Here is a 26,765-nt window from a genome sequence, read left to right on the forward strand (position 1 = left end):
AAAAAAAACAGAACAACAAAAGGCACAGAAACAAACAAAGAAACAAAAAACCCCCAATCCTTTTCTGCTCTCTTCCAACCTTTCTCTCACTATGGCCTTGGGTAGCCAAAGTGGCAACCCCAGAGCCAGTCTTCCCAAGCCTGAACGTTGATTCATACATGATGAAAAGTTTTGGTATCTCTATCGGCTGCTGTCAACTAGTCACAGCAGCCACAACAGATATCTTTAAAGATGAAAAAAACCCTGTTTTCATAGCTTGCTCTATACAGACAAGGCCTTGCTCATTTTCCTACACAGGTGTGATCACCATATAATAAATCCACACTGGAAAGACACAGTTTCTACCAACAAAACGATGCCTGGGGAAGCTGCTCTCGTTCCCCAGAGGAAGCAAGCAGCGTGGGTGAAAGGATGGGGAGCACGATTTTTCACACACTTAACCAAGGCAGTTAAACTAACAAAACATTTAGCAGGGCACAAGAGAGATGACCCCAACAAACAGAAAACCTCATGCTACGAGCCACCTGTGTGGCAAGCCGGCTGCAGAAGCAACTTCTGTGCTGGGGAGCAGACGCTGGCCCAGCCCCGGGGTCCCAGCCAGGGTGTCCCTCAGATCCCTTTTTTGCCCGCGGGCTTGGATTTTCCCCAGCAGGCCACCAATGGCCGGGGATGAGGGACCGGGTCGGGCCCGGGGTGCGGGAAGGGGCGGGGGAGGAGGTTAGGAGCGGGTATCAGCGCGACAGCCACGGCCGAGACTCCCCGACACCCAGAGAAGTCAAACCCCGCTGGGGAGGGCGAGGCGGTGGGGGGTATTTCAACGTTAAAATTTCGCTACGAAGGACGGCGCCCGCCCCTCGCCAGCAGCCACCGCCCCGCTTCAGCCGCCGGCCCGCCCCGTCACGACAAGCCTCACCCTCTCCTTCCACTCCCGCTCCCTATTAGCCGAGGCGCCCGCCCGTCGGCGGCCGTTGCCATGCGGACGCCCCCGTCACGGCGACGCCCTGAGGGAGGAGCGGGGCGGCCATGGGGGCGGGGTGGAGGAGGCCGGGGGCGCCGGGCGGCACCCGCACCGGCTCCGGCTCCGGCTCCGGCTCCGGCTCCGGCACCGGCACCGATGCACGGCGCAGAGGAGGCGGTGGCGGCGGGGGGGCCGCGGGTGAGCGCGGCGAGCACGCAGACCGACAGCATGGCCGGTGAGTGCCGCCCCGTGCCCGCCGTGGGGGGCCTGGCGGCCGGGTGGCTGGGCCGGGGCCTGCCCCGGCTGTGAGGGAGCCGCGGCCCCGCCGCGGTGGGGAGCGGGCGCTAACGGCGGGAGGGGCGGGGAGGGGAGGGAGGTGGGGGGGTGCGCTGAGCAGCCTTTCGCGGGTTTCTTCTCGCCCGCCGGGTGCTTCGAGGTGTTTAACGAAATGCCCGGAACCGTCCGGTTTGCCCTCAGGGCGCTTGTAAGGCTTTCCCCTCCCCGGAGCTGTTCGGAGAGCTCCTGCCTTCCCCCTCGACTGCTATTCCATAGAGTGCTCCTGCCCGCTACAGGAACGCAATAAAGTATCCCCACCACCACCACCACCACGCCAGCTGCTTGCCTGCGCTCTTACTCATAAGGCCTTTTGATAACATATGCTTGTATTTTGCATTTCCCCCCCTGTCAAAATGATTTCTTTTTCCAGTTCTATACTGTGTATATTTAATGTGTATAAAATGTAACGTGTATAAAAATGCGTGCCCTCGGAGGGGTGTTCTTACTAACCCCTATAGCAGGGCCCATGTACGAATTTAGTAGAGAGCAACTTTCACACAAAGCTGGGGATGCCCAAATGAAGCGGATTTTGATAGATTTCATATATCCTGTTGCTGCAGTCCCAGGGGAGTGGTGTGTACATACAGATCGCCCATGGGCTGTATGTATAGCTCTCAGACTGAGGACCACAATAGGGTTGCCAGCTCTCCTTGATGGGTAAATGGGGTTTGTTTCTTCCTAGTTTTATGAAAATCCTGCTTCCAAGTGAGCAAAGATGATGAACTCTGAAAATGGTTTATAGATTCCTTTTCCCAGGTAGGAGAGTGATGTCCTTCTCCTTGATGGTGTCAAAGCACAGTGTTAGTTTCATACTTGCAAGATGACTTCTTACAAGCCTTTCAGACTTTGAACTAGGGATTCCTACGTTGGAACTGGGGCATAATCCTGTATCTGAGCCATGTCCAGATGGGCAGTGCCCTGCTCCTTTTTGCTTGCAGGTGCAGGAGCAGCAGAGTTTTCGACACTGGCCTTCACAGCGTGCTTTCCCTGGAGCATGCTTTGCCTCACCGGAGCGAGATCCCTAACCTGGAGGAATAAAATCGTACCTTTGTGTGAAGTAGGGAAGCTGTGTAAAGTAGGGAAGCTGTGAGGACTTGATGCACCTGAAAAGAGCGCTCCTTTCATATATGGTTTTGCTCTCAGGAGCAAAGAGCCTGATTCCTTTTCTTCCCCAATCTTCTGTAATTGCTTTAAATTCTGTAAGATGTCTTCTACCTTTTTCCCAGGCCGCTTTAATCAGTATTCTCTTCACTCTGTTGAACTTAAGGGAACTTTTAACTACATAAGTGAATAAAGATGCAGATACATAGATATAATAACTGTGACCACAGGTCTTTTTCATCATAATATTCTCCTGCTTCTCATTATAAATTCATGTCAATTCACAACAGCGTTGTGAACCGGTAAATTCTTCAGTCTGTTTCCCATGTGTTCAACAGGTCACACTCGGATTAGGTCCAAGAAAACAAACAGTAATTCAAACTTGTTTCTGGTGTATTCTGTTTTAAATCTATATATGCCAAATTGTAATCCATTTTAGAAAACAAGACAGTATACATGTGAGTTGGTATAAACCACACTTTATTTTAGCTTGCCATTTGGGAACTGTACCTGTGTGTGCTACAACAGGCGTGAACAGGGGCTGTAATGAGAATGAACTCAAATGCCCATTTGAATTCTACTTCTTTAGATGTGGCTTGTAGACTTACTTTTGCAGTTTGTTTTTAGTACAAGTGATAACAAATCTTCATGTGTGCTACTTGCCATGTACATTTCTAGCACATGTGTCTGTGCTAACCAGTGCCCCTTGCAGTGCATGTGCACAGTGGGATAGCATAACTGGGCAGCCTAAGGAGTAGTGGACAGTGTGGCATCAGATGGTGCTGCTGAGAGGTGTATAGTTGCTATCCAAAATCCCTAGTAATTTTGCTCTCACTTCTGTGTGAAAAAAGCTGCCAAAATACTGTCTGAAAATGGTATTCCAGTCATGGATTGCATATGTTTATCTGCTGTCCTAATTGTTTGGGTTCACAGACATGTCATTAAACTAACCCTCTCCCCCACCAAAGCAATCTTAGTATCTGTTTATATCTCTTCCAAACTACTGGAACTACTTAAAGAAATGTTTTTCTCTATTCTATTCTTGCCTCTGCCTTTTCTTCCTTTGCAAAAACTTTAATGTTTGCAGGAAGGGATAAAAACGGAAATAATACTATTGTCAGACAGCACACGTGAGACCTGCAGAGGAATATGTGTTCATTACAGCTCTCTGTAAGCACCCCTGAAATAGGGACTGGAGCTTTTTCAAAGGCTTAACTAACTTCTTGCCAGGTGTGAGGCAAGACAGCTTTACATCTGGAATGGTGCAAGCATTAGTGAGCAATGCAGTACTTCCTCCTTTTTCATCTGTGGGACACTCAGTAATGCTGAGCGCTGGCCCTCATAGGACAATGCCCAGATTTTGAGTAGAAGCACAACACAGCATAAGGTGGTGGTCCGAGAAGGGATTCTTTGCTACCTCTTTGGTTATTTAGTCAGAAGTGACAGCCTGACCAATAGGTTTACATTTTTGTAAAAATCTAACCAAAATTTAAGCAGACTGTAAAAAACAGAAGCAGGTTTCTCCAGAACTAATGTAACCGGCAGGTTTCACAATGGCTCTTCCATTCTTGCTGCGGGTGTCAGTGTAAGATCATGATGTATGCCTAGATATTTTTGCTCTCTTCTGTGGTGAGCCTGAAGCTGAATCACAAGCTATGTCTCAAATTTCTGTAAGCATCTGTGAATCATTTGAGCACATTCAGTTATGTGGGATCTGATCTGCGATTTCTGCTCTTCACCTCTGAGTGGAATTAACTCACTGAATTTCAGTGAGTTTCACTACTTTCTCGTGTTGCACAAATCTGATCTCTGCATCCAGATGTAAGCATTCCGTATTGACAACTACTGCCCTGAAGAGGACAGTGTGGATTTAGCTGCTGTAATAGCAGAAGTGGTTGAAGAACCGGCTTCTGTAGCAGCTGTGATGTAGAAGACTTGGAGAATATTGTTCAACTATGTGGGGTTTCTTTATAAATATTCTTTAATAAATATTTCTTTTTTTTCTTCTAATGACAGGTCAAATGCCAAGACTTTCTAAGGTCAATCTTTTTACTTTGTTCAGTCTCTGGATGGAGCTCTTTCCCTCGGCTGAGCAACAGAAAAAATCACAGGTAAAATGTCCACGTTTACTGTTAATTGGTCTTTCTGAACAGATGCTAATAGCTCCTGCAGTGAATTTAACGTAACTGCTCTTTACATGACAGATAGTCCAGAAAAAAAAAAAAAAAGGCTGATAAACATTTTTCAAATATTTCTTAGAAGTAGAAAAAAATCCACTGGTGGGAGAAAAATAGCAAAATGGTTAAATAGCATGCTATTTCTGAAAAACTTTGAAAGGCAAGGTATACCCCCGACAGGTGAAACAAACAATAAAAAATGATGGTGGGTATTTTGAAGAGCATAACAAAGGAGGCATGGTGTATACCATGCACTTCTTAGTATATACTAATTATAACTTTAAAATCAGTATGGTTGATGGTGTAGAGATATTCTTTAAAATCATAGAATCATTAAGGTTGGAAAAGACCTCTAAGATCATCGAGTCCAACCGTCGACCCAACACCACCATGTCCACTAAACCATGTCCCTAAGTGCCGCATCTACACGTCTTTTAAATACCTCCAGGGATGGGGACTCCACCACTTCCCTGGGCAGCCTGTTCCAATGCTTGGCAACCCTTTCGGTGAAGACATTTTTCCTCATGTCCAATCTAAACCTCTCCTGGTGCAACTTGAGGCCATTTCCTCTCGTCCTATCGCTAGTTACTTGGGAGAAGAGACTGACACCCACCTCGCTACAACCTCCTCTCAGGTAGTTGTAGAGAGCGATGAGGTCTCCCCTCAGCCTCCTCTTCTCCAGACTAAACAACCCCAGCTCCCTCAGCTGCTCCTCACAAGACTTGTGCTCTAGACCCTTCACCAGCTTTGTTGCCCTTCTCTGGACACGCCCCAGCACCTCAATGTCCTTCTTGTAGTGAGGGGCCCAAAACTGAACACAGTATTTGAGGAGCGGCCTCACCAGGGCCGACTACAGGGGCACGATCACTTCCCTACTCCTGCTGGCCACACTATTTCTGACACAGGCCAGGATGCTGTTGGCCTTCTTGGCCACCTGGGCACACTGCTGGCTCATGTTCAGCCGGCTGTCAACCAGCACCCCCCCAGGTCCTTTTCTGCTGGGCAGCTTTCCAGCCACTCTTCCCCAAGCCTGTAGTGCTGCATGGGGTTGTTGTGGTCGAAGTGCAGGACCCAGCACTTGTCCTTGTTGAATCTCATACAGTTGCCCTCAGCCCATCGATCCAGCCTGTCCGGGTCCCTCTGCAGAGCCTTCCTACCCTCGAGCAGATCAACGCTCCCGCCCAACTTGGTGTCGTCTGCAAACTTACTGAGGGTGCACTCAATCCACTCATCCAGATCATTGATAAAGATACTGAACAAGACCGGCCCCAGTACTGAGCCCTGGGGAACACCGCTCGTGACCGGCCACCAACTGGATTGAACTCCATTCACCACAACTCTCTGGGCCCGGCCGTCCAGCCAGTTTTTGACCCAGCGCAGAGTACACCTGTCTAAGCCGTGAGCCGCCAGCTTCTCTAGGAGAATGCTGTGGGAGACGGTGTCAAAGGCCTTACTGAAGTCCAGGTAGACCACATCCACAGCCTTTCCCTCATCCACTAGGCGGGTCACCTGGTCATAGAAGGAGATCACGTTGGTCAAGCAGGACCTGCCTTTCACGAACCCGTGCTGGCTGGGCCTGATCCCCTGGTTGTCCCGCTCATGCCTTGTGAGCGCCCTCAAGATGAACCGCTCCATAATCTTCCCCAGCACCGAGGTCAGGCTGACAGGCCTGTAGTTCCCCGGATCCTCCTTCCGGCCCTTCTTGTAGATGGGCGTCACATTGGCAAGCCTCCAGTCATCCGGGACCTCCCCCGTTAACCAGGACTGCTGATAAATGATGGAGAGTGGCTTGGCGAGCTCCTCCGCCAGCTCCCTCAGCACTCTCGGGTGGATCCCATCCGGCCCCATAGACTTGTGAGCGTCCAGGTGGCATAGCAGGTCATTGACTGCTTCCTCTTGGATTATGGGGGGTTCATCCTGCTCGCCGTCTCTGTCTTCCAGCTCAGGGGTCTGAGTACCCTGAGGATAACTGGTCTGCCTGTTAAAGACCGAGGCAAAGAAGGCATTGAGTACCTCAGCCTTTTCCTCATCCTCAGTGACAATGTTCCCCCCCGCATCCAATAAAGGATGGAGATTCTCCCTGGCTCTCTTCTTGTCATTAATATATTTGTAAAAACATTTTTTGTTGTCTCTAACGACAGCGGCCAGATTGTGTTCTAGCTGGGCTTTTGCCTTTCTCATTTCTTCTCTGCACGACCTAACGAGATCCCTGTACTCTTCTTGAGTTGTCTGCCCCTTCTTCCACAAGCGGTAAACTCTCCTTTTTTTCCTGAGTCCCAGCAAGAGCTCCCCGTTCAGCCAGGCCGGTCGTCTTCCCCGCCCGTTCTTCTTATGGCGTACAGGGACAGCCTGCTCCTGCGCCTTTAAGACTTCCTTCTTGAAGATTGTCCAGCCTTCCTGGACCCCTTTGCCCTTCAGGACCGTCTCCCAAGGGACTCTCTCAATCAGCATCCTGAACAGGCCAAAGTCCACCCTCCGGAAGTCCATGGTTGCGGTTTTGCTGGCCCCTCTCCTTTACTTCACCAAGAATCGAGAATTCTACCATCTCATGGTCGCTAAGCCCAAGACAGCCTCCGACCACCAGATCTCCCACCAGTCCTTCTCTGTTTGTAAACAGCAGGTCAAGCGAGGCACCTCCCCTGGTAGGCTCACTTACCAGCTGGGTCAGGAAGTTGTCTTCCACACACTCCAGGAACCTCCTAGGCTGTTTCCTCTCTGCCGTGTTGTATTTCCAGCAGACATCCGGGAAGTTAAAGTCCCCCACGAGAACAAGGGCTAGCGATTGAGAGACTTCTGCCAGCCGCTTGTAGAACGCTTCATCCGCCCCTTCATCCTGGTTGGGTGGTCTATAACAGACTCCCAGCAGGATATCTGCCTCGTTGGCCTTCCCCCTCATCCTTACCCATAAACACTCGACCGTATCATCATCACAATCATTGAGCTCTATACAATCGAAACACTCCCTAACATACAGGGCCACCCCACCGCCTCTCCTTCCTCACCTGTCCCTTCTGAAGAGTCTATAGCCATCCATTGCAGGTCGGTCGTCTTCCCCGCCCGTTCTTCTTACGGCATATGGGGACAGCCTGCTCCTGCACCTTTAAGACTTCCTTCTTGAAGAAAATGTAGCAGAGGTGCACAGAACTACCTGAAATGTTTGCTGATCAAGAACTTGCAGATAACTACCTTAGTGACAATGAAAAGAAACCGTCCTTGAGAGTGGGTCTTCTAAATAGCTGCCAGTTACACTTCAAAGTAGAGTGGCATTTTCAGAGCGTCCTGGAACAGGGTGTTTCCTTTTGTGTTCAGAGTTCTTATTGTGCTCTTTAAAATGATTACTGCTTTGTGCAGAGCATACCCATGTGCTAAGATCCATAGCACATGTATCAGCCAGGACAAGAAAAGATAGGAAAATAATTTGAGTAACAATTAGGCCTAATTTTCAGAGCTTGGTATGTCCCAGACTAGAGCTGAAAGAGGGATAGATGAGCAGCACCATACAGACTTCAAAAGCAGTTTCAAATTTAGTAATTCAGTTAGGAATGGCACTTGGGTTATATGTTGGGCTTTAGTACAGCCTCATATCTGTAACCGCAAAGAAATTGAATAATTTACAGATCTAAGGCAACAGTGTTCTGGTAGCAGCTGGATTGCATAATGAGATCTGTTTCACCAGCTTCATCAAACTAGCCTGTATCCAGTTTCCTCACAATACATGGGAATCCAGATGTAAGAGCTCTTGTCTGTGGTATGCAGACTTTTTCCATGGAAGAGTCTTTAGAACCAGGATTCATTTCTATAAATTAAGAGACAGAAATAAAGCTAGAGAAGCTATTGGCTCCCAGGATGGTCAAGCTTGAGACAGAAATTAAATTCTTGAGCATTTCCAGATGCTGGATGATTCAGATGGGTTTCAGCTGTAATTGACAGATTTTTCTATGCTTCATCTGGGTTTTGTTATGGCCAAAGCAATGACCAGAAAAATCAGGAATTTGCAACAAGTCCCTGTTTGAAGTTTGACAGGGGCACAGCACTCTGATATTAACAGGCACATGTAGAAATCACCAGAAAAAAAAATACTGTTTAGGGGAAGCGTAACAGAGATTGTTTAATGATTCATATCACAATTTGTACTGAAGAGCCATATGCTCTGATCCTGGCTGATTACTGCTACCCAAGGAAGAGCTGTAACATCTCTATGGACTTGATGTTGAAAAAAAATAAAATAATAATAACAGTAATGCATTTTTCTTTAGGTAAAGAAGAGTGGTCTAGTTGTGGTGAAAAACATGAAGATTATTGGTCTTCATTGTTCCAGTACAGACTTGCATGCTGGCCAGATTGCACTCATTAAACACGGATCAAGACTTAAAAACTGTGATCTTTATTTTTCCAGAAAACCATGTTCGACTTGTTTAAAAATGATTGTAAATGGTAAGCAATGACTGTAGTAGAGTAGGAGTAAATGTTATGCTTGTGCTTGGTGGTATCGGAAAGCCTGTTTTCTCTTTGGACTGTCCCAGTTGTGAATGCCAATCCCTAACTTGTATAGCCTGCACTGCTATTTTCCACAAGGCTGAAAACAGTATTGAATGTGCATTTCCTGGAGCTGATGATCAAGAAACTAGGGTTTGCTACTGAGACCCTATTTCTCTGTGCAACTATTATTATGGGTGGTTCTTGTGGTTGTTGTCTCTTGGTTGGGATGCACTGCTGAGATTCTGATACATCTGTTGCACTTTGCCAGAGCAGCCCTAAGCCTGATGACTAGGCCTAGATTGCTACATTTTTCCTTGCCCTCCCATTACTTGTCAGTGGCACCAGAGGAAGGGTGTTTTTTATGCAGAAAGCACATGGAATACTTTAGGGTTTTCTTTCCCCAAGTGAGGTGAAGACAAGTCAGATTATTCACTTCCTGAAATGGGATCTGCTGGTACAGCCCTTCTGCAAGTATTTGTTTTTAATCTTGGCAGCAACTTCTATTAGTGCTAACTTTTTTGTGTGGTGTTAATGTATCTGTTGTAGGTAAGATGCAAAATTAGGCTGCCAAAGATCCAAAGATCTTGGAACTTAGGAAATTCCAATTTTTGTCTATAGTCTGATTATCAAGTCTGCTAAGCTCTTGGTACTTGTATATGCTAGCATTTTTGTTGTCCAGACACCACTGAAACAGCACTCATGGCCTTAAAGGAGTAAAAACAGGGTTAGGCAATAGTGTGTTGAAAATGAGGTTTATGTTCCACTGTGCTTGCATGGTTCCTTTTGCTGCATTATCTTCTCTTCCAGCTGGGGTGAACAGGATTTCTTACTGGCCTGCAGATCCTGAAATCAGCTTGCAGACTGAGGCGTCCAATCCCATGACTACTGATGATGCAAAGCTAGATGCCAAAGCAGTAGAAAGACTGAAGTCAAACAGTCGTGCTCGTGTATGTGTGTTGCTTCAGCCCTTGGTGTGCTATATGGTGCAATTTGTTGAAGAAACTTCCACCAAGTTTGATTTTATTCAAAAAATAGCAAAATCTCAGCCTGACTCGAATACTGACTTTTATACTGCATGTAGACAAGAGAGAATAAAAGAGTATGAAAGTTTATTCCTAATTTCAAATGAGGAAATGCACAAGCAAATATTGATGACAATAGGACTGGAGAACCTCTGTGAAAATCCGTACTTCAGCAACCTGAGGCAAAATATGAAAGATCTGGTCTTGGTCTTGGCGACAGTGGCTGCCAGTGTCCCTGTCTTTGGATGCTTTGGATTTTACAACAGTGAATCATGGCGAACAAATGAAACAGACCATCAGGGTTTGCCCCAAGAAATTGCAAGGCACTGTATGATACAAGCCAGATTACTTGCATACCGGACAGGTGAGTTGTTACACTAGCGGAGGAAGAACGGGTCTCATGAGTAGAGCGAGTTCCTGATTGCAGTTTTACTTCCAAATACTTCTTTGAGCAAGCTGCTGAATTCTGTTCCTACATCTGTGAAACAGGAGCAGCAGTAGTAGTAAAAATTCCACGGGGGTTCATAGCTAGTGTGTAAAAGCACTGAGCTTTCCAAGAGAAAATCAGGGCAGGTATTTCACATACAGTGCTAGCAAAGCCTGCCCTGACAACGTGTCCAACACCTATCTGAAAATAGACTACAATGACATTTAAATTCTTCAAGCTGCTCTGAGGCTCTTTTTTACAGAGTTTCACAAGATGTTTCTGTTATCAAATAAGTGCCAATATTTTAAGCATATTATGTACACTTCTTCAGAAAAGAGCAGTGAAAGAATATCCTTCCAGTAGGGCATTAAGTACAGTTATATTAAGTTTCCTAGTTCCAATCTTATTAGTGAAAGTGATTAGGTATCTGATGGGGGTTTTCTCTGCAAAGATGCTGGGGTTTTGATGTACAGGCTTTCAGGGTGGAAGGGTAGTATCTTTTGATTGACTATCTTTTGATACAGATGACTTCTGTTAGCTACTTTATTCTGTCTGGGTAGCAATGCAGTAAACTGGTAAGTTCTTCCAGAGAACAGAATATGAAGACTTAAAACTTGGTGGTACTACTTAGTGATGTTTTTTTCATCTAGATAGGATAGTTGCTTTTTAAAAACCCTTATAAACAAATAAATAGTACATATTTAAAGCTTAAAACAAAACTAACCCCCCAATACACACACACAAAACCAACGTATCAAGTCAGGTGGTGAATGTGCCTTTTGACTTATTCAGATTTTGTTATTTGTAAAGGTGAATCTTCATATTTTAGAACCTTTCCCTTTTTTGGTTGGGTGGAGGTTTTTTTGGGTATCCTCCGCAAATTTGATTACCGAAAGTTGCAGAGGAGATTGCATTTTCAGACGTAATTCAGAAGTTTCATGGAACCAGTTGTGAGTTTTTTGTACGACTACTGTTGTACAGAGCAAGATAGAATGACCAAGCTTGAGTACTCATTCTTGGGGGAGCAAAATTCAGTTTTATCTGTGCTGTTCAGCCTGGACTCAGGTCTGTTTTTTGAGCAAACTCTTATTCCACTTTAGTCCTGTAATGAAATTAAAATAAGTAACAGCACACACACACATATTTAGATGCTTTACATTATTATATAGGTAGATATAAGGGGAGCAAGATGATAGGATGTTTTCTATGCTGGCTTAATATACATCAGTGACTGATAAATATGCAGAATATAAATAAAGTTAGCCCTCATAAAACATACCTTTGGCAGGAAAGACCCTCTTTGACTGATTGTATATGGTAGTGATACTAAGGATGATGGAAATGGTTAATTGAAACAGTGTCTTCTACAATATTAATCACTGGAAGCCTGAAACATTTTTTTCTCCTTGATATGCTCTGTTTTAACTGGTCAAGACTCTCATCAATAGCTACTGGGGAAGATTTCCAAGTTCCATAAAAATCTTCCAAGTCACATAATGAAAGTTCTGTTCCAGTTTTCCTGTGGTGGTAATAGGAAACACCCCCCAAAATCCAATTATAACATTTTATCTCTGAATTAGGTATAAAATACAACTAATTTTGATAGGAATTCAGACCACAGAACCATAAACTTAAGGAATGGCAGAAATTCAGTAATTAAATTAAGTAGTAAACAATGAGAAGGTTTTATCAGTTTGCCATCTCACATCAGCGAACCTGTCCACATATATTCTTGGCACACATTTTCTTATCTGATATATGTATTGGTTGCTTCTTAGTATTTGTGAACAAATGTACGTAGCAAAGTCTTACAGAATGGCTGGCCTTGCAGTTAAAGCACATCCAGCTTTTGCAGTAGACTCATGTGACTTCAAATCTCTTAATCTTTCTGCATTTCTTTTCTCATGTCCACGAAGCAACAATTAATGTTATTCCTTACTCTAGGATGTCATATGTTAACGTATAGGTAACTCAGAAGTGCTTTATTTGTTATTTACTGCTAAAACGTTATGTATTTTAGAGGATCATAAAACGGGAGTTGGAGCTATTATTTGGGCAGAAGAAAAATCAGTAAGTATTGAAAAAGTTACTTTTTCTTGCACTCTCAATTCATACACTTGTATCTGCTTTGAGCTTGTTATTTTGTGTTAAGTTTATACATGTGCATTTTTCATACACACGCACAGTGTTTTAGAAAGCTTGCACTTCTCATTCTTTAGTAGTAAGTTAATGACTGGTTCGTTGTTATGCTGTCAGGATGAAGGGGAAGTATAAATAAGTTTAGTAACTACCATAGTGTCTCTGCCTCGCTTTTCAGTGTGTGCTTGCTTCCCTAGTCATTGTCAGTTATTCCAGGTGTCCTGGCTGCAAAGTTTAGCCACAGCTGCTGATTGGGCGGCATGTGCCTACCCTGCATGGTCCCTTTCTGCAGCTCTTTTTTGGAGAGGTCTCAGTGCAATCATAGCCTGACAATCTCTTGAGGATTTTTGTTGCAGTTGAAATGCTGTACTGGCTTTAGCACATTCCTTTTTGGGTCAAAGTGATATTTTTCTACAAATATTGTTACTGTGCTTTTTCCCATCCAAACATAAAGTTTTTATTTCTTTATGTCTCTGATGATGCATGTTACCAATCCCAGGAAGCCTCATTCTTCATGCAGCTGCAACATACTCTTCATTTGTTTTTAGCGCTTCAGTCATCAGCTGTTTATTGCTGTCTTGTTTCTTGTTCTGATTTTAATTGCCAGTTGCTACTTGGTCAGCCCTTTGGTCACTGGGTCTGTTGAGAGACAGGTGAAACACAGTCTCTGGCACATCAGGGACTAAGTCCAGCGGGCTTTAATCTTGTACATTGCAGGAAGGCTCGAGGACTAAATCCTTCAGACTTCTTGTTCCTGCTATCAGTATTACTTGCTAAAAGGAAAGCCTCTAAAGCCTGGTGTAGTGTGTTGCCTGTGGTGTTACAGTTTGCCCATATGGCTCCTATGGAGCTTAGTGGAAAAGCTCCGTAGAGGCATAGAGCAGTTAGCAAGAGCTGCGTTCTCTTTTAACTGCAGTAACTTGCTATGAACTGATAATGTGAAAGTATACATTGCACAACACTTTGACTAAGTACTCAGTTTAAATGTCTCCAAATTTGATGCTTTGCTTACTGTTGCAGAGAAGCTGTGATGGAACAGGAGCAATGTATTTTGTAGGCTGTGGTTACAATGCCTTTCCTGTTGGATCTGAATATGCTGATTTTCCACACATGGATGATAAACAGAAAGACCGGGAAATCAGAAAGTTCAGATACATTATACATGCGGAGCAGAACGCCTTGACATTCAGGTAATGGGTTTATTTTTACCACAGAAAAGAATGAGATGGTTCGGAAACAATTCCATGACAAATGCATGATGTCACTGGGATGAAGTGTGGTTTGCAGTCACGGTCATGTTTATGCCTATGATGCAGAACTTGGATGTGCATGGACACAGTCAGCTCCTGGGGTTTCTTCAGACTTCTTAAGTGAATTTGGTTTTTAAAGGATATACACTCCAATGAATGGCAGCTATCCTTCAGATACAAGCCACTGCCTCTGCTTCCTGCTAGGACCATGCTATAACGTGAAATATGGAAGTGTGGCAACTGTTGAGGCTTCCGACAATGATATGTGTGGAGAGGTGGGATGGGTGTTTTGTTCACAGATAGTAAAACCAAACCAGATATCGTTGTGTACTTGTGCACTTGATTAGGAATAAGTTGCTTCTGAGAGTAGATAACACAACACTTCTTTGCTTGCTCTTGTGAGGTATCAAGTTTGTCACCATTTAATACTATCAAGATACAAACTCTGAAATTCTGTTTTCTGACTGCTTGTAGGTGTCGAGAAATAAAGCCAGATGAGAGAAGCATGATATTTGTGACGAAATGTCCATGTGATGAATGTGTCCCTTTAATCAAAGGGGCTGGTATCAAGCAGATCTATGCAGGAGATGTTGATGCTGGAAAAAAGAAAGCAGACATATCCTATATGAAGTTTGGTGAACTTGAGGGTGTAAGCAAATTTACAGTAAGTGTCCAAATGTACTATATTCTAAAAACTCTGGGCAGCATTGAGGGGAGGGTGGAGTAGGCAGTGAGCAGTCATCTGCAGCCAGCATAGAGGAGTGTTTTCTTGCGCTGTTTAGTCAAGTGAGTGGAATTGAGAGGTTGGTCTGTCATGACGCTGGGAAGAAGTGCCATATGCTAGATGGTGGGGCCAAGCATGTCTGTCTTCTTTAATTGCCTTGCAGATTTCCCTCTAACTTATTGCTGTTGTTTGAAGTGGTCTCTTCACACCCTGAAGTTCTCTCCAAGCCTTCCTGTCACAGCACGGCAGCTGATGTGGGAGATCACTGTGTGATTTTGTAGGCCCTTCCAGCAGCTCCTGAAAGAGCTGCGGTGGGTTTTGAAGGTGGCCAAGTGCACCTGCACTCAGGGTGCTCACCATGACAAACTGCAGCACTGTCGGTTTGAGCAGGCTCGTTTCCCCTTCTCAAGGGAGTAAATGGCCACACATCCCTTAATAGCTTTTTATCCTCAAAGCAAGTGTGTGTTGGAGTGGGAGCCCTTCATTTCCTGCCTCACCCCTAGTCATGCCTTACAGTGAAGGACTGTAGGGTACTTTTTCTTTCTCCCTTTGCTCTTTCTTCTGTCTTCTGGAATAAGTAAACTTTTTCTTCTTCTTTTACCAGTGGCAACTAAATCCATTGCACACTAATGCCCTTGAATTCCATGACCCCACAGCCAGGGAAAGTAAGTATTTTTTCATTAATTCATTTCATGACTGAGGTCAATAAGTGAGATCGAGTTTTAAACAAACCTGAATCCCTCTGGGATTGATTAGTCTTAATTAATCTTGATTTTGATTAGTTAAAGTTTGCTATGAAAACTTCTCTGAGCTTTTTGAATAGATGAACTAATGGTTGAAAACAAGCTTGTTTTAACAAATGCTTGGCATTGGCGCACACGTTACAAAACCTAGTAATGCTATTATCAAGGTCGACAATGTGCTGTTTTGCACATAGTCATTTCAGACTACTTTATCATGTTTTAAATTTTGCTCTATAAAGACTTTTTATATTGTGTTCTATAAAGAGTGCCATTCTTTTTTACGAGCAATTGGACTCCTCCAAGTCATTTAAATACGTTCTGCAGGACATTTCAGTGCTTCTTTTATGAAGTAGAATCTATGCCAATGGTTTTCAATCAACATTTATTTTTGTGTATATATATACGCATATATAATACAAAGGCCACAAAATCCTTGTCGACCTGCACCCCTGTAGCAAGGGAGCTGTCGTCATCTGAAAACAGAGTTTAGATGAGTCTTACGTTGAAGACTTTTTGTGCTACAAAAGAGACCCACCATTGGCATCTACTGTCAGCTACCAGTCCTTAAAATGTTTCTCATCCAGAGGGGAAAATAATGTGGAAAAAGCTTCGTGCCTCAAGCATGAAGATACGAAGCGTAAAGATAGGGAGTTGGCAGTTACTCACAGCATTGAGCACCATGCTAGGAGCGTAAAAAAGACTGAAGGTGGTTTTTGTAGCACATGAATAGCTACGTACTACAAGCTAATTCCTAACATGTAGTGAGCTAGATTGGTGGAGAAGTCTCTTTGTTAGCTATTTCCTTATGAGTCGGGGGGAAAGAGGGGAGGGAAGGGCTCAGAGTAGTGTTTATAGCATTAGTAATCACTGCAAAATATTAGGGCTTGTTTGTCCCTCTCTCTGCTAATGGTTTTTAGACCCAGCTGGAGAAAGATTCATCCTGGGGTACTTTGTTTGACAACCTTTAACAGGGCTCATTTTTCTAACAATGTTTTCTTCGAGATGGTATGCTTGCATTTTCAACACTGAACTGTTTTAAGTTGCTATTTTTTCATAGTGTGTTTCTTTTAGTATGATAATTGCATGTTCCTCTGTATGGAGAAGAAGAAAAGTTCCCCCACCCCAGCCCCCTACCCAGTGTTATTCCAGTGTGCCTGTATGTGCTGAGTATTTAGACTATGCTTACTATTAAGGTTTCACACATATTTTTTTTTTCTTTAGATGGGGTCCAGAAAACAAAATCACTAGATGACCAGCAGCACCAAAACAAGAAACTGTGTCTTGGTCACTATTGAATAATTAAGCACTTCTGCAGTCTTGCTCTGTACTTTTTATAATGCAGCCTGCTTGCACTTTCAAATAAGGAAGAGTTTTATTTATTGTTTGGAAAGTGATTTTTAGAATAAGTTTATTTATGATGTCTTAAGTGTTTTACAGAATTACCTGAAGGTCTTTTTAATTTAGAAGTACCCGGGGAAAAAAATGCTGCTTGTATTTTCTGTGAAAGTAACTGGGTGGCTAATCGTTGTTAACGTATTAAAAAAAAAACACTGAAAGTTTATTGCTGGTAGATCAGAGTAATAATAAAATGGTATCTTTTGTGCTTGCTGTATGGATCAAGGGGATGGATTTCTAAGTTCTGAGGTAGCAGAATGCAGAAATAAGCCCTAGTTCTTCAAGTACAATCGCCAAGGGAACCTTCTAGGAAATGGTAGATAAATAATCACTAGCAATTATTCCTGTGCCTGAAAGTGGCTTTTGCTTCTCAGTCTGCTCATATAAAGGAGATAAAGCCATTGGGATGGCAGTCGTTGCTAGGTAAGTGATTTGGAGATCAAGCTTGGCTCTCATACATACCCTCTTCCAACTACCATAGCAGCAAGAGCTGTTTTGTTTTGTGGTACTTGCGTTGCTGCTCTGTGTGCTTCCTCAAGTGCGTCCCATCTGAATTAGTGTAGACAAATACTAGCTTTGCTTTTTCTCAGCTTCTGGATGCAGGCCTAAAAGAATTTGGCTGTATGCATCTCACTGGTCCCAACATACTATGTGAAGATTGCTAGTGTTTAGGTTTTGTTAATCTTCACCAACAGGCTTCTAGGACTACAGAAGCTAATAAACTGCCAGACATCCTGTTGTTTCTTAGATAGGATGGAACCAGTGGAATAGCCCGAATCTTTTCAGGTGCCAATCTCTTGGATGACTACACGTGGAGCAAGGGTGACTTTAAAACAGCCAGTGAAACTGCAGTCTAATGTTGTTGCTAGTTTTGAGGGGGTGCTGGGTAGGTAATGGGTAACCAGAACAGAGACTTGTACCCAGCATCTTTTGACAAGTCGCTCTCCTTACTCTCATCTGTTTGTTGCTTTGAGTATGACCTCTAGCTGGCTGTTTGAGTAGGTGTTCCAAGACTTTCTGTTCACTCCTCTGCTCAGCTCTCAAGTGCAAACACCTTAAACCTTTTTCTGCTGCTGGTGGTAGGACATATAAATGGCATTTTCTCAGTTCCTTCATGCATCTTGTCTTTGCTGCCCTCCTTAAAGTCCTGGAAAGGGAATCGTGTCTTAAGATGCTGCTGTAGGTTCTGTTTGTCTCTTTTAGGCTTTGGAAAAGGTTGGAACTAGATAGCAAAGCTGTGATTGGATAGTCTGCAAAGCATCCTTAATGTGGCATTAATTATATGGAGTCTGTTCTCACACATTTTGGCTACAGGTCCTGTAACTTAAGGTACAGTTCTTGATGTTTGGAGCTGCAGCAAGGAGCTGTGATTCCCCACGGCTCATAGTATAACTTCATTCTTGAGTACCTGGACTTCAGAACTGGGGAATGTTCCCATAAATATCCTCTTACCACCATGAGAATTCACTCTCACTGGAGCTGGAGGAGCTGCTGTTTCTCTGAGCCTGGTTAGACTGAAGGCTATTCTAGGGCTGCTGGTTGAGTGCAGTGCATGCAGAGTTAGCAGCAGCAATCTCATCAGGCAGCTGGCTTGACCTCCTGCACCACCGCTGTCTTGCTAAGCAGGGTGCATACAGCTTCATTTCCCGGGACCAGGTAGTGAATGAAAGAGAAAAATCTGACATTGTTTGTCAACTAAGGGAAGGATGGTGAAATCCATTTTTGCATCGCACCACAAAAGAGTGCTTTTTCACAGCAGCTCAGGAGGAAATAGCTGAACTGCCACTTCACCAGGTTTTGTAATCTAGTGTGGGGGAAGCCGGGTCCTGAATATAGGACCAGCAGATCCAGCTGCAAGAGCTCTATGTCTCACCTGTCAGATTCAGAGTCCAGGGTCTGGGGATTAAGTTATTGGTCTGGATGCTGTACAAACCTCAGAAAGACAGTTTTTTCCTCTCATGAAGGATTATATATTTTCATTGCTTGTAACTTCCATATGAGGTCAAAGTCAAATGCTGGTGTTTCATAAGCGAGATTATAATCTGGTTTTAAATCACAAATATTTTACTTTGGCATATTTCACACACACACACTTCTTGTAAGTTCTTGTGTTAGAATAATTACTCTTGGCTTTTTCTTCAGATCAGAAGAACACTGTCCAGATTAGAGTAAAAAGTCCACCCTACCCACTGAAACCTTGTTTCCATAATCCATTAGCAATGCTCTTCTACTTGAGGTGGAAGCAGGGAAAAAAACAGGGGCAGGTTTAAGGCCCCTTCAAGTTTTATACTGATCAGTCAGCTGGTATCAAAATCGGTAAAGAAGTCTGTCTTTATAGGAACAGCTGAAATTGAAAAGTCCCTGAAACATCATAGGTGGCCTGGGTACATGGAGCAGTAAATCAGGATACAAGTCAAATATGACACACATTAAGTAACTATGCTGCAGTGAATGCTGCTGGTAACCTGTACGTCATGAGGAGTTAAGATTTTACCTTTACTTTTTATCGTTTTTTTAAAAAGAGGATTTTTGTACAAAACTTTCCATGAAACTTGGGATTGCTTGTAGGGCTGAAGGCTTGGAAGTCTGGCTTTATGTCTTGCCGTATTTCTACAGATTCCTCCAAAGGCTCACAAATTTCTGTAGGCTTTTATTATCAGTGTAACTCTACTTCTTTTAATTCTTGCTGGGATTACAAAGTAGGGTCTTCATCCCGGACAATAGGAACAATGTGAATGGGGTTTCTCTCTCAACCCATGGACTCTGTAGGCGTTGCTGTGCATGTCATCTGCTTACCAGGGAGAGCCACGGAAGATTGGCCATCTCCTGCAGTGCTTATTTTGCAAATGAACTCTAAGATGTTTGTTTCTTACATAAAAAGAACAATGTATTTAAAATTAAGAAATGTAAAAGGTATATATTTTATATATTGTATGAAATTTCCGTAAGCATTTTGGGTCTCTTCCATTCATTTTGGAGCAGTCATTTTAATTGCAGGTATTAACTATCAGTAATAATTTGGCCTTTTGACTGAGAATTACAGAAATTCTCTGTTAATTGTCTGCCTTACAGCAAAACATGTTTTCTGCTAATAAATGAATCCAACAGTAAGTACTGAAGTGTATTTTTAAGTGCTTTGGGTTATTAGAAACATTACAGAGTGCTTTGAAATGCTCACACCCTTTACCAGCCCAGTGCTGTCCTTGCTCCTGCAGTCCCAGCTGTTTGCTGAGCTGCATCGCTTCCCTCTGCTCTGCCTGAAGAATTTGTCTCAATATGAGACTGTGCCTCCTGCCAGCCTGGGGAAGGGCTGCGATCCCCTCCCTCGGCCCTGTGAGCATTAATGAGCATTAATTCCCCCTTCCTTGGGAGAGTAAGAACTGCCTCAGGGAGCATTGCGTGAGCTGCCACCTCCACAGCCTATTTCTTGGTTGGAAAAGGTATAAGTGGGCAAAGCTTTGACCATCCGGCAGTAAAATTGGTCCCTGCTGCACCTCCTGCCTTGCTGCCCTGGATTGCCGGTATGGGCATACCCAGGCGTCTTGATTCACAGTCACCGCAGAGGGGGATCGCTGTACTGATGGGGGCTATGCTGGTCAGCAGTGTGGCTGAAGGGGAGCGAGTCTGTAGCGTGAAGCAGGTGATGCTGAAGGCCTGACCCATCAGGGGTTTTACATCCGCCTAGCTCTAGCCCGGGCACGTGGACAGGCCTGTTAGCCAGCGGAGTGCATTAGGGCTATTCCTACAGTTCGTTTTCCTGTTTAACTTCATCTGAAAGGAATCCACTCAATGCACTCGAAGACTGGCTCGTGTGACAGAGCCACACACAGTAGCGGGGACAGATGGGAGATGCATTTCAGAAGTGCTCTTGAACTGAAATGTCGTTGTAGACACACAGTGAGCAGTCAGCGGGACGTGGTCAGCCAGGCTGGCAATGGGACAGGCTTCCCAGAGCCACGTTTAATGCGAGTACTACTCTGAAAAGCTTTGCAGTCCTCTAAATAGATTTTTTTGTTTCAGCCATTCTGCCTGCAAACCAGACTTTGGCTTTAATTTGTTAGATCCAGTAAGCGACGTTGCTTGGAGACTAGAAAGGCAAAGGCGGCAGATGGCGCATGCCGATTTCTAATAGGTCTGGATTGCTGTATCATTAATGAAGATGGTCACAGTGCCACATATGCAGAGCTGAACTCCATTCTGCACAGAAAGGTAATAGCAGAGGACTGTTGTCAAACACTTGCTGACCTTCTTTGGGATCCTTCTGTTTTCCCAGACCTGCATAGCTATCTGCTAACGTGACAGTTTTGTATCCTGCATACATATACACAGGCAACATCTAGCCTTAAGCATTTTCAGATATCGGGCAGAATACGGTGCTCAGTGTTTTGCAGTTTTGTTCCCTCTTTGAAGGAGAAAGGGGCTGGTAGCACAAGACGTCTTCCACTAGAACCCACCTCCTCCTGATAATGTAGGGCCAAGATAGGGGTCGTCACCTTCATGACGTGCCAAAACACTCCCTTGAAACTCAAGGGTACTGATGTGCCTCCGTGATGTGCGCTGCTGGTCGCAGTCATACGCTAATCCTGCAGCCCCTGGGTGGGAAGGCGAAGGGCGGCACGGCAAAGTCTTCGGTGCAGGGAGAGAAGAGGCAAAGAGCTGCTGTGCTGATTCTGTGGCGGGCTTAACGACCCCGAGCCGGAGAAGGCTCCTCAAGTTTGGTTCCCTAGCTCTAAACTGGGGCTATTTTGCCTCGGCTGCTGCAAAAAAGAGCTCCCGCGCCTTCGCGGCAGCGGTGAGCCGGCCGCGGGGTGCAGTGCCGAGCGCAGCCGTGAGGGGGCGGCGCTAGCAGGGAAATGGGCGCCGGCGGGGCTCCCCGGGGAGGGACCGCGCTCGGGTGCCGGGCTCCCGCTTTCGCCTGCGGCTTCTCTGCCCCTGGGCCGGGGCGGGGGGCGGGGGGGGGAGCGAGTGAGCGAGTGACTGTACGTCTGCCACAGCAGGGATGTGTTTCACCGTCAATATCGCAGCAGGCACCCAGATAATCCTCCTGCCGCGGACGGCAAAAGACAAAGGTGTGCTGGTGCTCGCTGTGAATGCTGGAACGCTTGAGACGGCTCAAATGCTGGAACGCTTGAGACGGCTCAAAACTCGTCAGTAGGAAGAGCAAAAAAGGAGGCTGGCGTGACTGTCATGTAGGTAAAGGGCATTGCTTGACTGGCAACAGCACAGGCTTAACCGTGTTTGGGCTAGGAACAGACATGCGGAGGAAAGCGCTGAGCATGGCTTTTCCCTGGAGTATTTCGCAGTGTGACATTTATCTTCTGCACTCCAAGTATCATCTCTTTGTACCTGAAGCTTTCCACTTTGTTTTTCTGAGGAGCCAGGCTCTGCCTCAGCACTGGGTGGTCCTCCTGAAGCTACAGGACCACTGTGCATTCCCACCACTGCTGAAGGGATGGCGTCTGTTCCAGCTTGAATGTAGATGGTACTTCTGCAACATGTTAATCACTGAACTATAGAGGTATATTAACAAAACCGAAGCCTTTGCAGTCTGCCTGCATTTTTTCCTCCTCCTTTGCCTTCATTGCTCAGCTCTTTTTACTTTGGCTCTGGTGAGGTCACCTCACTGCTTTGCCAGTAAATTTTCCCCCAGGGCAGCGAAATTTCTAACTTGGAGGAAAAATAAGGGGTTGAAGAAGCCTGGGGAAACCATGAAGCATTTGAACAATAACTTTAGCTGAAGCCAGGCCTTAGGGACATGCCATACAAATGCCAGCATAGACACATTCCGCCCCCCTCCCCCCCAATGTCCTTTCAGAAATACCTGAAAGATGTATTTAAAATAGTATGAATGCCAGTATGTTCAGCAGCTGCTGGTCTTTCATTCCCATCGTGGAGTGAGACAGATTTATCTAGCAAAAGCAAAAAATGGCAGAAGGAGAGGAGCCCATCTGTATGGCTAGAAGTGGTATTAGCAGGAGAGCTGGGTCTTTTGTTGGAATGAACACATGCCTCTCTCCCCTCAGCAATGCCTGCCATCCCCTGGGAGATACTGCTTTCTTGCCTGCCAGTAGGCCTGTCCCCGGTGCCTCCTTCCTTTGAGCCTTTGACAGGAAGCATGAGCTATTGCTGTCAGCCCATAGCGAGAACCTGCTCTGTCCCATGAGCTAATTGTGGCTCTGCCCTTGACACTCCTTGGGGCGCAAGGCGAGTCCGTCTGTGAATATCATTTTTCCCCCACACCCAGCTTTAAAATGGGGAGGAGGTGCCTTTCTCCGCTTCCCCCACAGGAGTTCATGAGACCTGCTCCCTGCAGGCTCCCGCTTGTCCTACGCACACAGAGCCCGTTGGGCATCTGACCATCTGCCTGAGCAAATGACAGGTTTGTTTGCTCCCTGCTAGCCGCCGGGGCAGGGCTGTGCCTGGGTGTGCCGCCTGCTGAAAAGCTAGCCCTGATTGCATGTTTGCACAAAGCTCTGAACAGATGCAACGGGCTCTGCTTTGACAAGGGTATTTTTAAATCCGCTCCAAACCCTTGTCAAGCCAGCTGTTCTACAAGTGAACTGAAGGGCATTGCCAAAGCCATGCGTCAGTAGAGGTAACGTACCCGGCAATTTGGAAATAAAGGGCCTCTATTCATAAGAGTTGAGCAAGGCACTTTCATGGGCCCAAAGACATGTTCTTGTCTTCTCTGTACCCTCAGAAGAAATAAGTCCATTTATTACCAGGCTGGTAGCTCTCCCCAGGAGAGCTGCATTGGGGAGTTGGGCGTTTTTTGTTTAACTACGAGGAGCTGGGCTATGGTGCCGTGGCTGGGCTGGTGCCTGTCATGCAGCCAAAGGACTTTTTGTTTGTGCCTGTCACCTTGGTGGTCAGGTGCTTGTTGCCCAACTACTTGTAAAACCTCAACATGCTGGAGGTGCCTGCTGGCACGGCGTGGCAGTTAAAAGAAGTAGGTTACACATTTGGCCATGGGACAATGGGGCTTCATTCCCAAATCTGCACATGGGGGAGAGGCTCACAGCCCCTACAAGCAGCACTAGCAAGAAGCAAAACAGGCACACCAAGGGAGGGAGGAGGTTGAGGTGGCATGGGACACATACCTGAGCCATACCTCACGTGCTGCACTGCAGCGGGTATCCAAAGTCTCACAGATGGCCAGGGCAGTGCCATGCTTTCCTGAGGCTAAGGCTCAGTAGCAAAGCCCTCCCAGTTGTTGCCAGTGCCATTCGGTGATGAAGAACAGCCATGGGGCTCTTGTAGCAATGGTGAATTACAGTGTTCAGCTGCATGATGCAAGGCGGAATGCTGCCTCACAGCATGTGCTGGGACACTCCCTGTCCCCGTCCCCAGTACCCCAGTAAATACTAAGCCAGACAGGTGTGGGTGTTGGGGGGGGGGGGAGCCCCCTCCCTGCTGCGGCACAGCTGGGCATGACCATGGCTTGGCCAGAGCCGAGCTGGTGCTGCACCCTGGGCACAGGCTTTTCCCATGCTCCTGCCACTCATGCTGTGACACAGCCTGAAGTGGAAAAGGTTGTTTTTACTGTGGTTTTTGCAAAGCCACTCACAACCGATGCCATAGGAAAGGGGTTGCTTGTTTGTTTTTCCTCCTTTCACATTCCTGGAAAGAGGGGCCAGCACGAGGCAGGCGCTGTGGTGCAGGACCATGAGTCAGGAGGGCTGGGCTCACCGCCTGCCTCTCCCTGGGGCTCTCGGGGTAGCCGGGCCAAGTCACAGCCCTGTGAGATGTTTGGCTTACAGCTGAACCACACGGCCAAAACTGCCAACCTTGTCCTGGGTTTTCCCTTAGCCTTGTCCCGCGTTGCCTGCCCAGCACCAACCGTGCTCAGAGCTGGCTTGGATTGCTGCTGCCTTGTGGCCTCATGCATCACAGGCTGAGGGATTCCAGCCTTTGCTAGAGGCAAGGCTCCCCTTCAGCATGGGCTGGGGTGGCAGGGACTTTAGCTCCTTCTCTTCCCCAGACCACAGCAGCTCTCACCAGCGGGATTGCCTCTCTCGCTATGGGGTTGGGCCTCCCACCAGAGGCTCTGGGACACGTCATGCCCAGTCTTAACAGCTTGTGCTGCTCCACTTGGTGCGTGTGTATGGAATACACGTGCAGTGGGCCTGAGTGAGTAACTCCGTAGCTCACTGGGCTTGTCGTTCACTGGGAGAGGAGCCCTGGATTTGCTCTGAACAGGTAGAAAGACTGACTGAGCTCTCTGTTAAGGTGCTGGCTGGAAAGGGGAACGTGTCAGTTCCTGAGACTGGGCCTGCATTTGCGCCAAAAACTGATAGAAACCAGCAGCTCCAGGACTTAGGCTCCAGCAGTGAAGGCCCTTAGGAGCCTGCATTCGTCACTAGGCATCAGTGAGTGCTGGGTGTCTCCTGCTCAGACCCCAGGAGTGCTGCAGATCAGCAGAATTTCTGCCAGCTATCTGCTCTGACAGGAAAGCAACTGGCCACTTCACGTTCATCAGCGTAACAGCTATGAAACGGGCTTTCAGATCACTGCTTGGCAGTAAATGCAGCGAATCCTTATGGTCTATATAGTCCTCAGCTGCTTGATGCTGTTCAGCTGCAGGCAGTGCGTACAAGTCCAGTGAGTGGTGCTCAAGGCAAACACAGCGTTGAGCTCCACACAAGGAAAGTGGCAGGTGCCAAAATGCAAGTCCAAAACTGGTGGAAGGCCATGCAAACCTATATTTTTATGCCAGAGTGCTTAGTCAAGAAGGGGGAGAGCTAGGTACAATTCCCTTTCACGTCACAGAGACCAAAACCCATATCCTCTCTGCCTCCTAATGGCCTTCACCGCCAGGCGTAAGATGTTCCGCAGGAAGGTGCTTCCAGCCAAAATGTTGAAGTGCTTCTACTTCAGACAGAAAAATGAAGCATTTGTTGGCCCCAAGAAAAAGCCTCTCTACTGACCAAACATCGCTGCACCCTTTGGAAAGAGGACTGGGTTCTCTTAGCCCTGCTCCAATTTCATAGACAAGAGCAAAGCACACACTAGAGAACAAATGGGATCCAGATCTCCGCTCCCTGATGCGAGTGCTTTTATCATTAGATTATAAGGTCCAAGTCATTCTTTCCTCCCCATCTGATCTTGTCCCCGGAGCATGCAGATTAAAAGGCTCAAGCGGTCTTAACGCCCATGTTTCTTGAAGGCCAGTGTCCTGCATCCTCTCCCCGGGTTCACACCTGCTGGCGTACTTGCCATTACAGACAGGGGAGGCTGTTGCTGCTTCTAATCAGATTTCTCTTAGTAGCACAAGCTGCCCAAATCCCAGGACAGAAGCTTATGGTTCAGATTCCTGGCACTCTGCTGCATCAAATGAGGTTTTATGTGCAGGATCATACGTCGCACCTTGGCAGAGATTCATTCGTACGATCCAAACCTCCCAAATGCTGGGTGGGGATTGGAATGGAGGGGCTGCTGCCCAAGCGTCCTCCGGTTTCTTTCTCTTTCCGGACTAGAATCTTCTTCCCTGTCCTCACTCTGATGAACTGTGTCCTGCAATCACACAGCTCCCCCAGATACTATTTTCTGAGAAACTGTGAGTTCCTGGTGGGAGCAGTCGCTTAGGCAGAAGAACCACCTTGACTGAATGCACCAAAGGCAATTGGAAGTTCTATCATTATTTCAAAGTCGCACTAGAAAAGACCTAATTTTCATTTAATTAGGGACATGTCCCCACCTGCTGTGAAATATTATTATGGTGCTTATTTTCATCTTCACCATTTCTTTTGCTTTTTCTTCTTTCGAAGAGCTAAGCAAGTTGAGCTTGGGGAAGACTCAATTACTTTGAGGTGTGTTGGCAATATTTACTTCAGGATCAGCTTCTTGTATGATAAGCTGCAAGGGGCCTGGCACGTGTCATTTTACTGTAAGACTGCTCTTGCAGACACACATGCACACACTCCCCTTTTTCACAAGCCCTCCTCACCACTTTTACCCCTGTGGCCTGCTGGCTGCTCGCACTGGAAAAGGCTGCCTTTGCAGGGATGGGGCCCA

General features: G+C 46.1%; 1 protein-coding gene across 1 annotated transcript; it reads left to right on the top strand.

The window, feature by feature from the left end:
* The first annotated feature begins 1,088 nt into the window (after nucleotides 1–1,088).
* On the top strand, nucleotides 1,089–19,862 carry CDADC1 (cytidine and dCMP deaminase domain containing 1). The gene is made up of 9 exons (XM_076363891.1): nucleotides 1,089–1,193; nucleotides 4,412–4,506; nucleotides 8,829–9,006; nucleotides 9,859–10,437; nucleotides 12,521–12,570; nucleotides 13,660–13,829; nucleotides 14,364–14,553; nucleotides 15,218–15,278; nucleotides 16,578–19,862. Exons 1-9 carry the CDS (start codon nucleotides 1,115–1,117, stop codon nucleotides 16,649–16,651), a joined length of 1,476 nt encoding a protein of 491 aa, XP_076220006.1. The 5' UTR covers nucleotides 1,089–1,114; the 3' UTR covers nucleotides 16,652–19,862.
* The last annotated feature ends 6,903 nt before the right edge of the window (nucleotides 19,863–26,765 follow it).

The sequence above is a fragment of the Aptenodytes patagonicus genome, chromosome 1 (assembly GCF_965638725.1).
Source record: "Aptenodytes patagonicus chromosome 1, bAptPat1.pri.cur, whole genome shotgun sequence".
Lineage (NCBI taxonomy): Eukaryota > Metazoa > Chordata > Aves > Sphenisciformes > Spheniscidae > Aptenodytes > Aptenodytes patagonicus.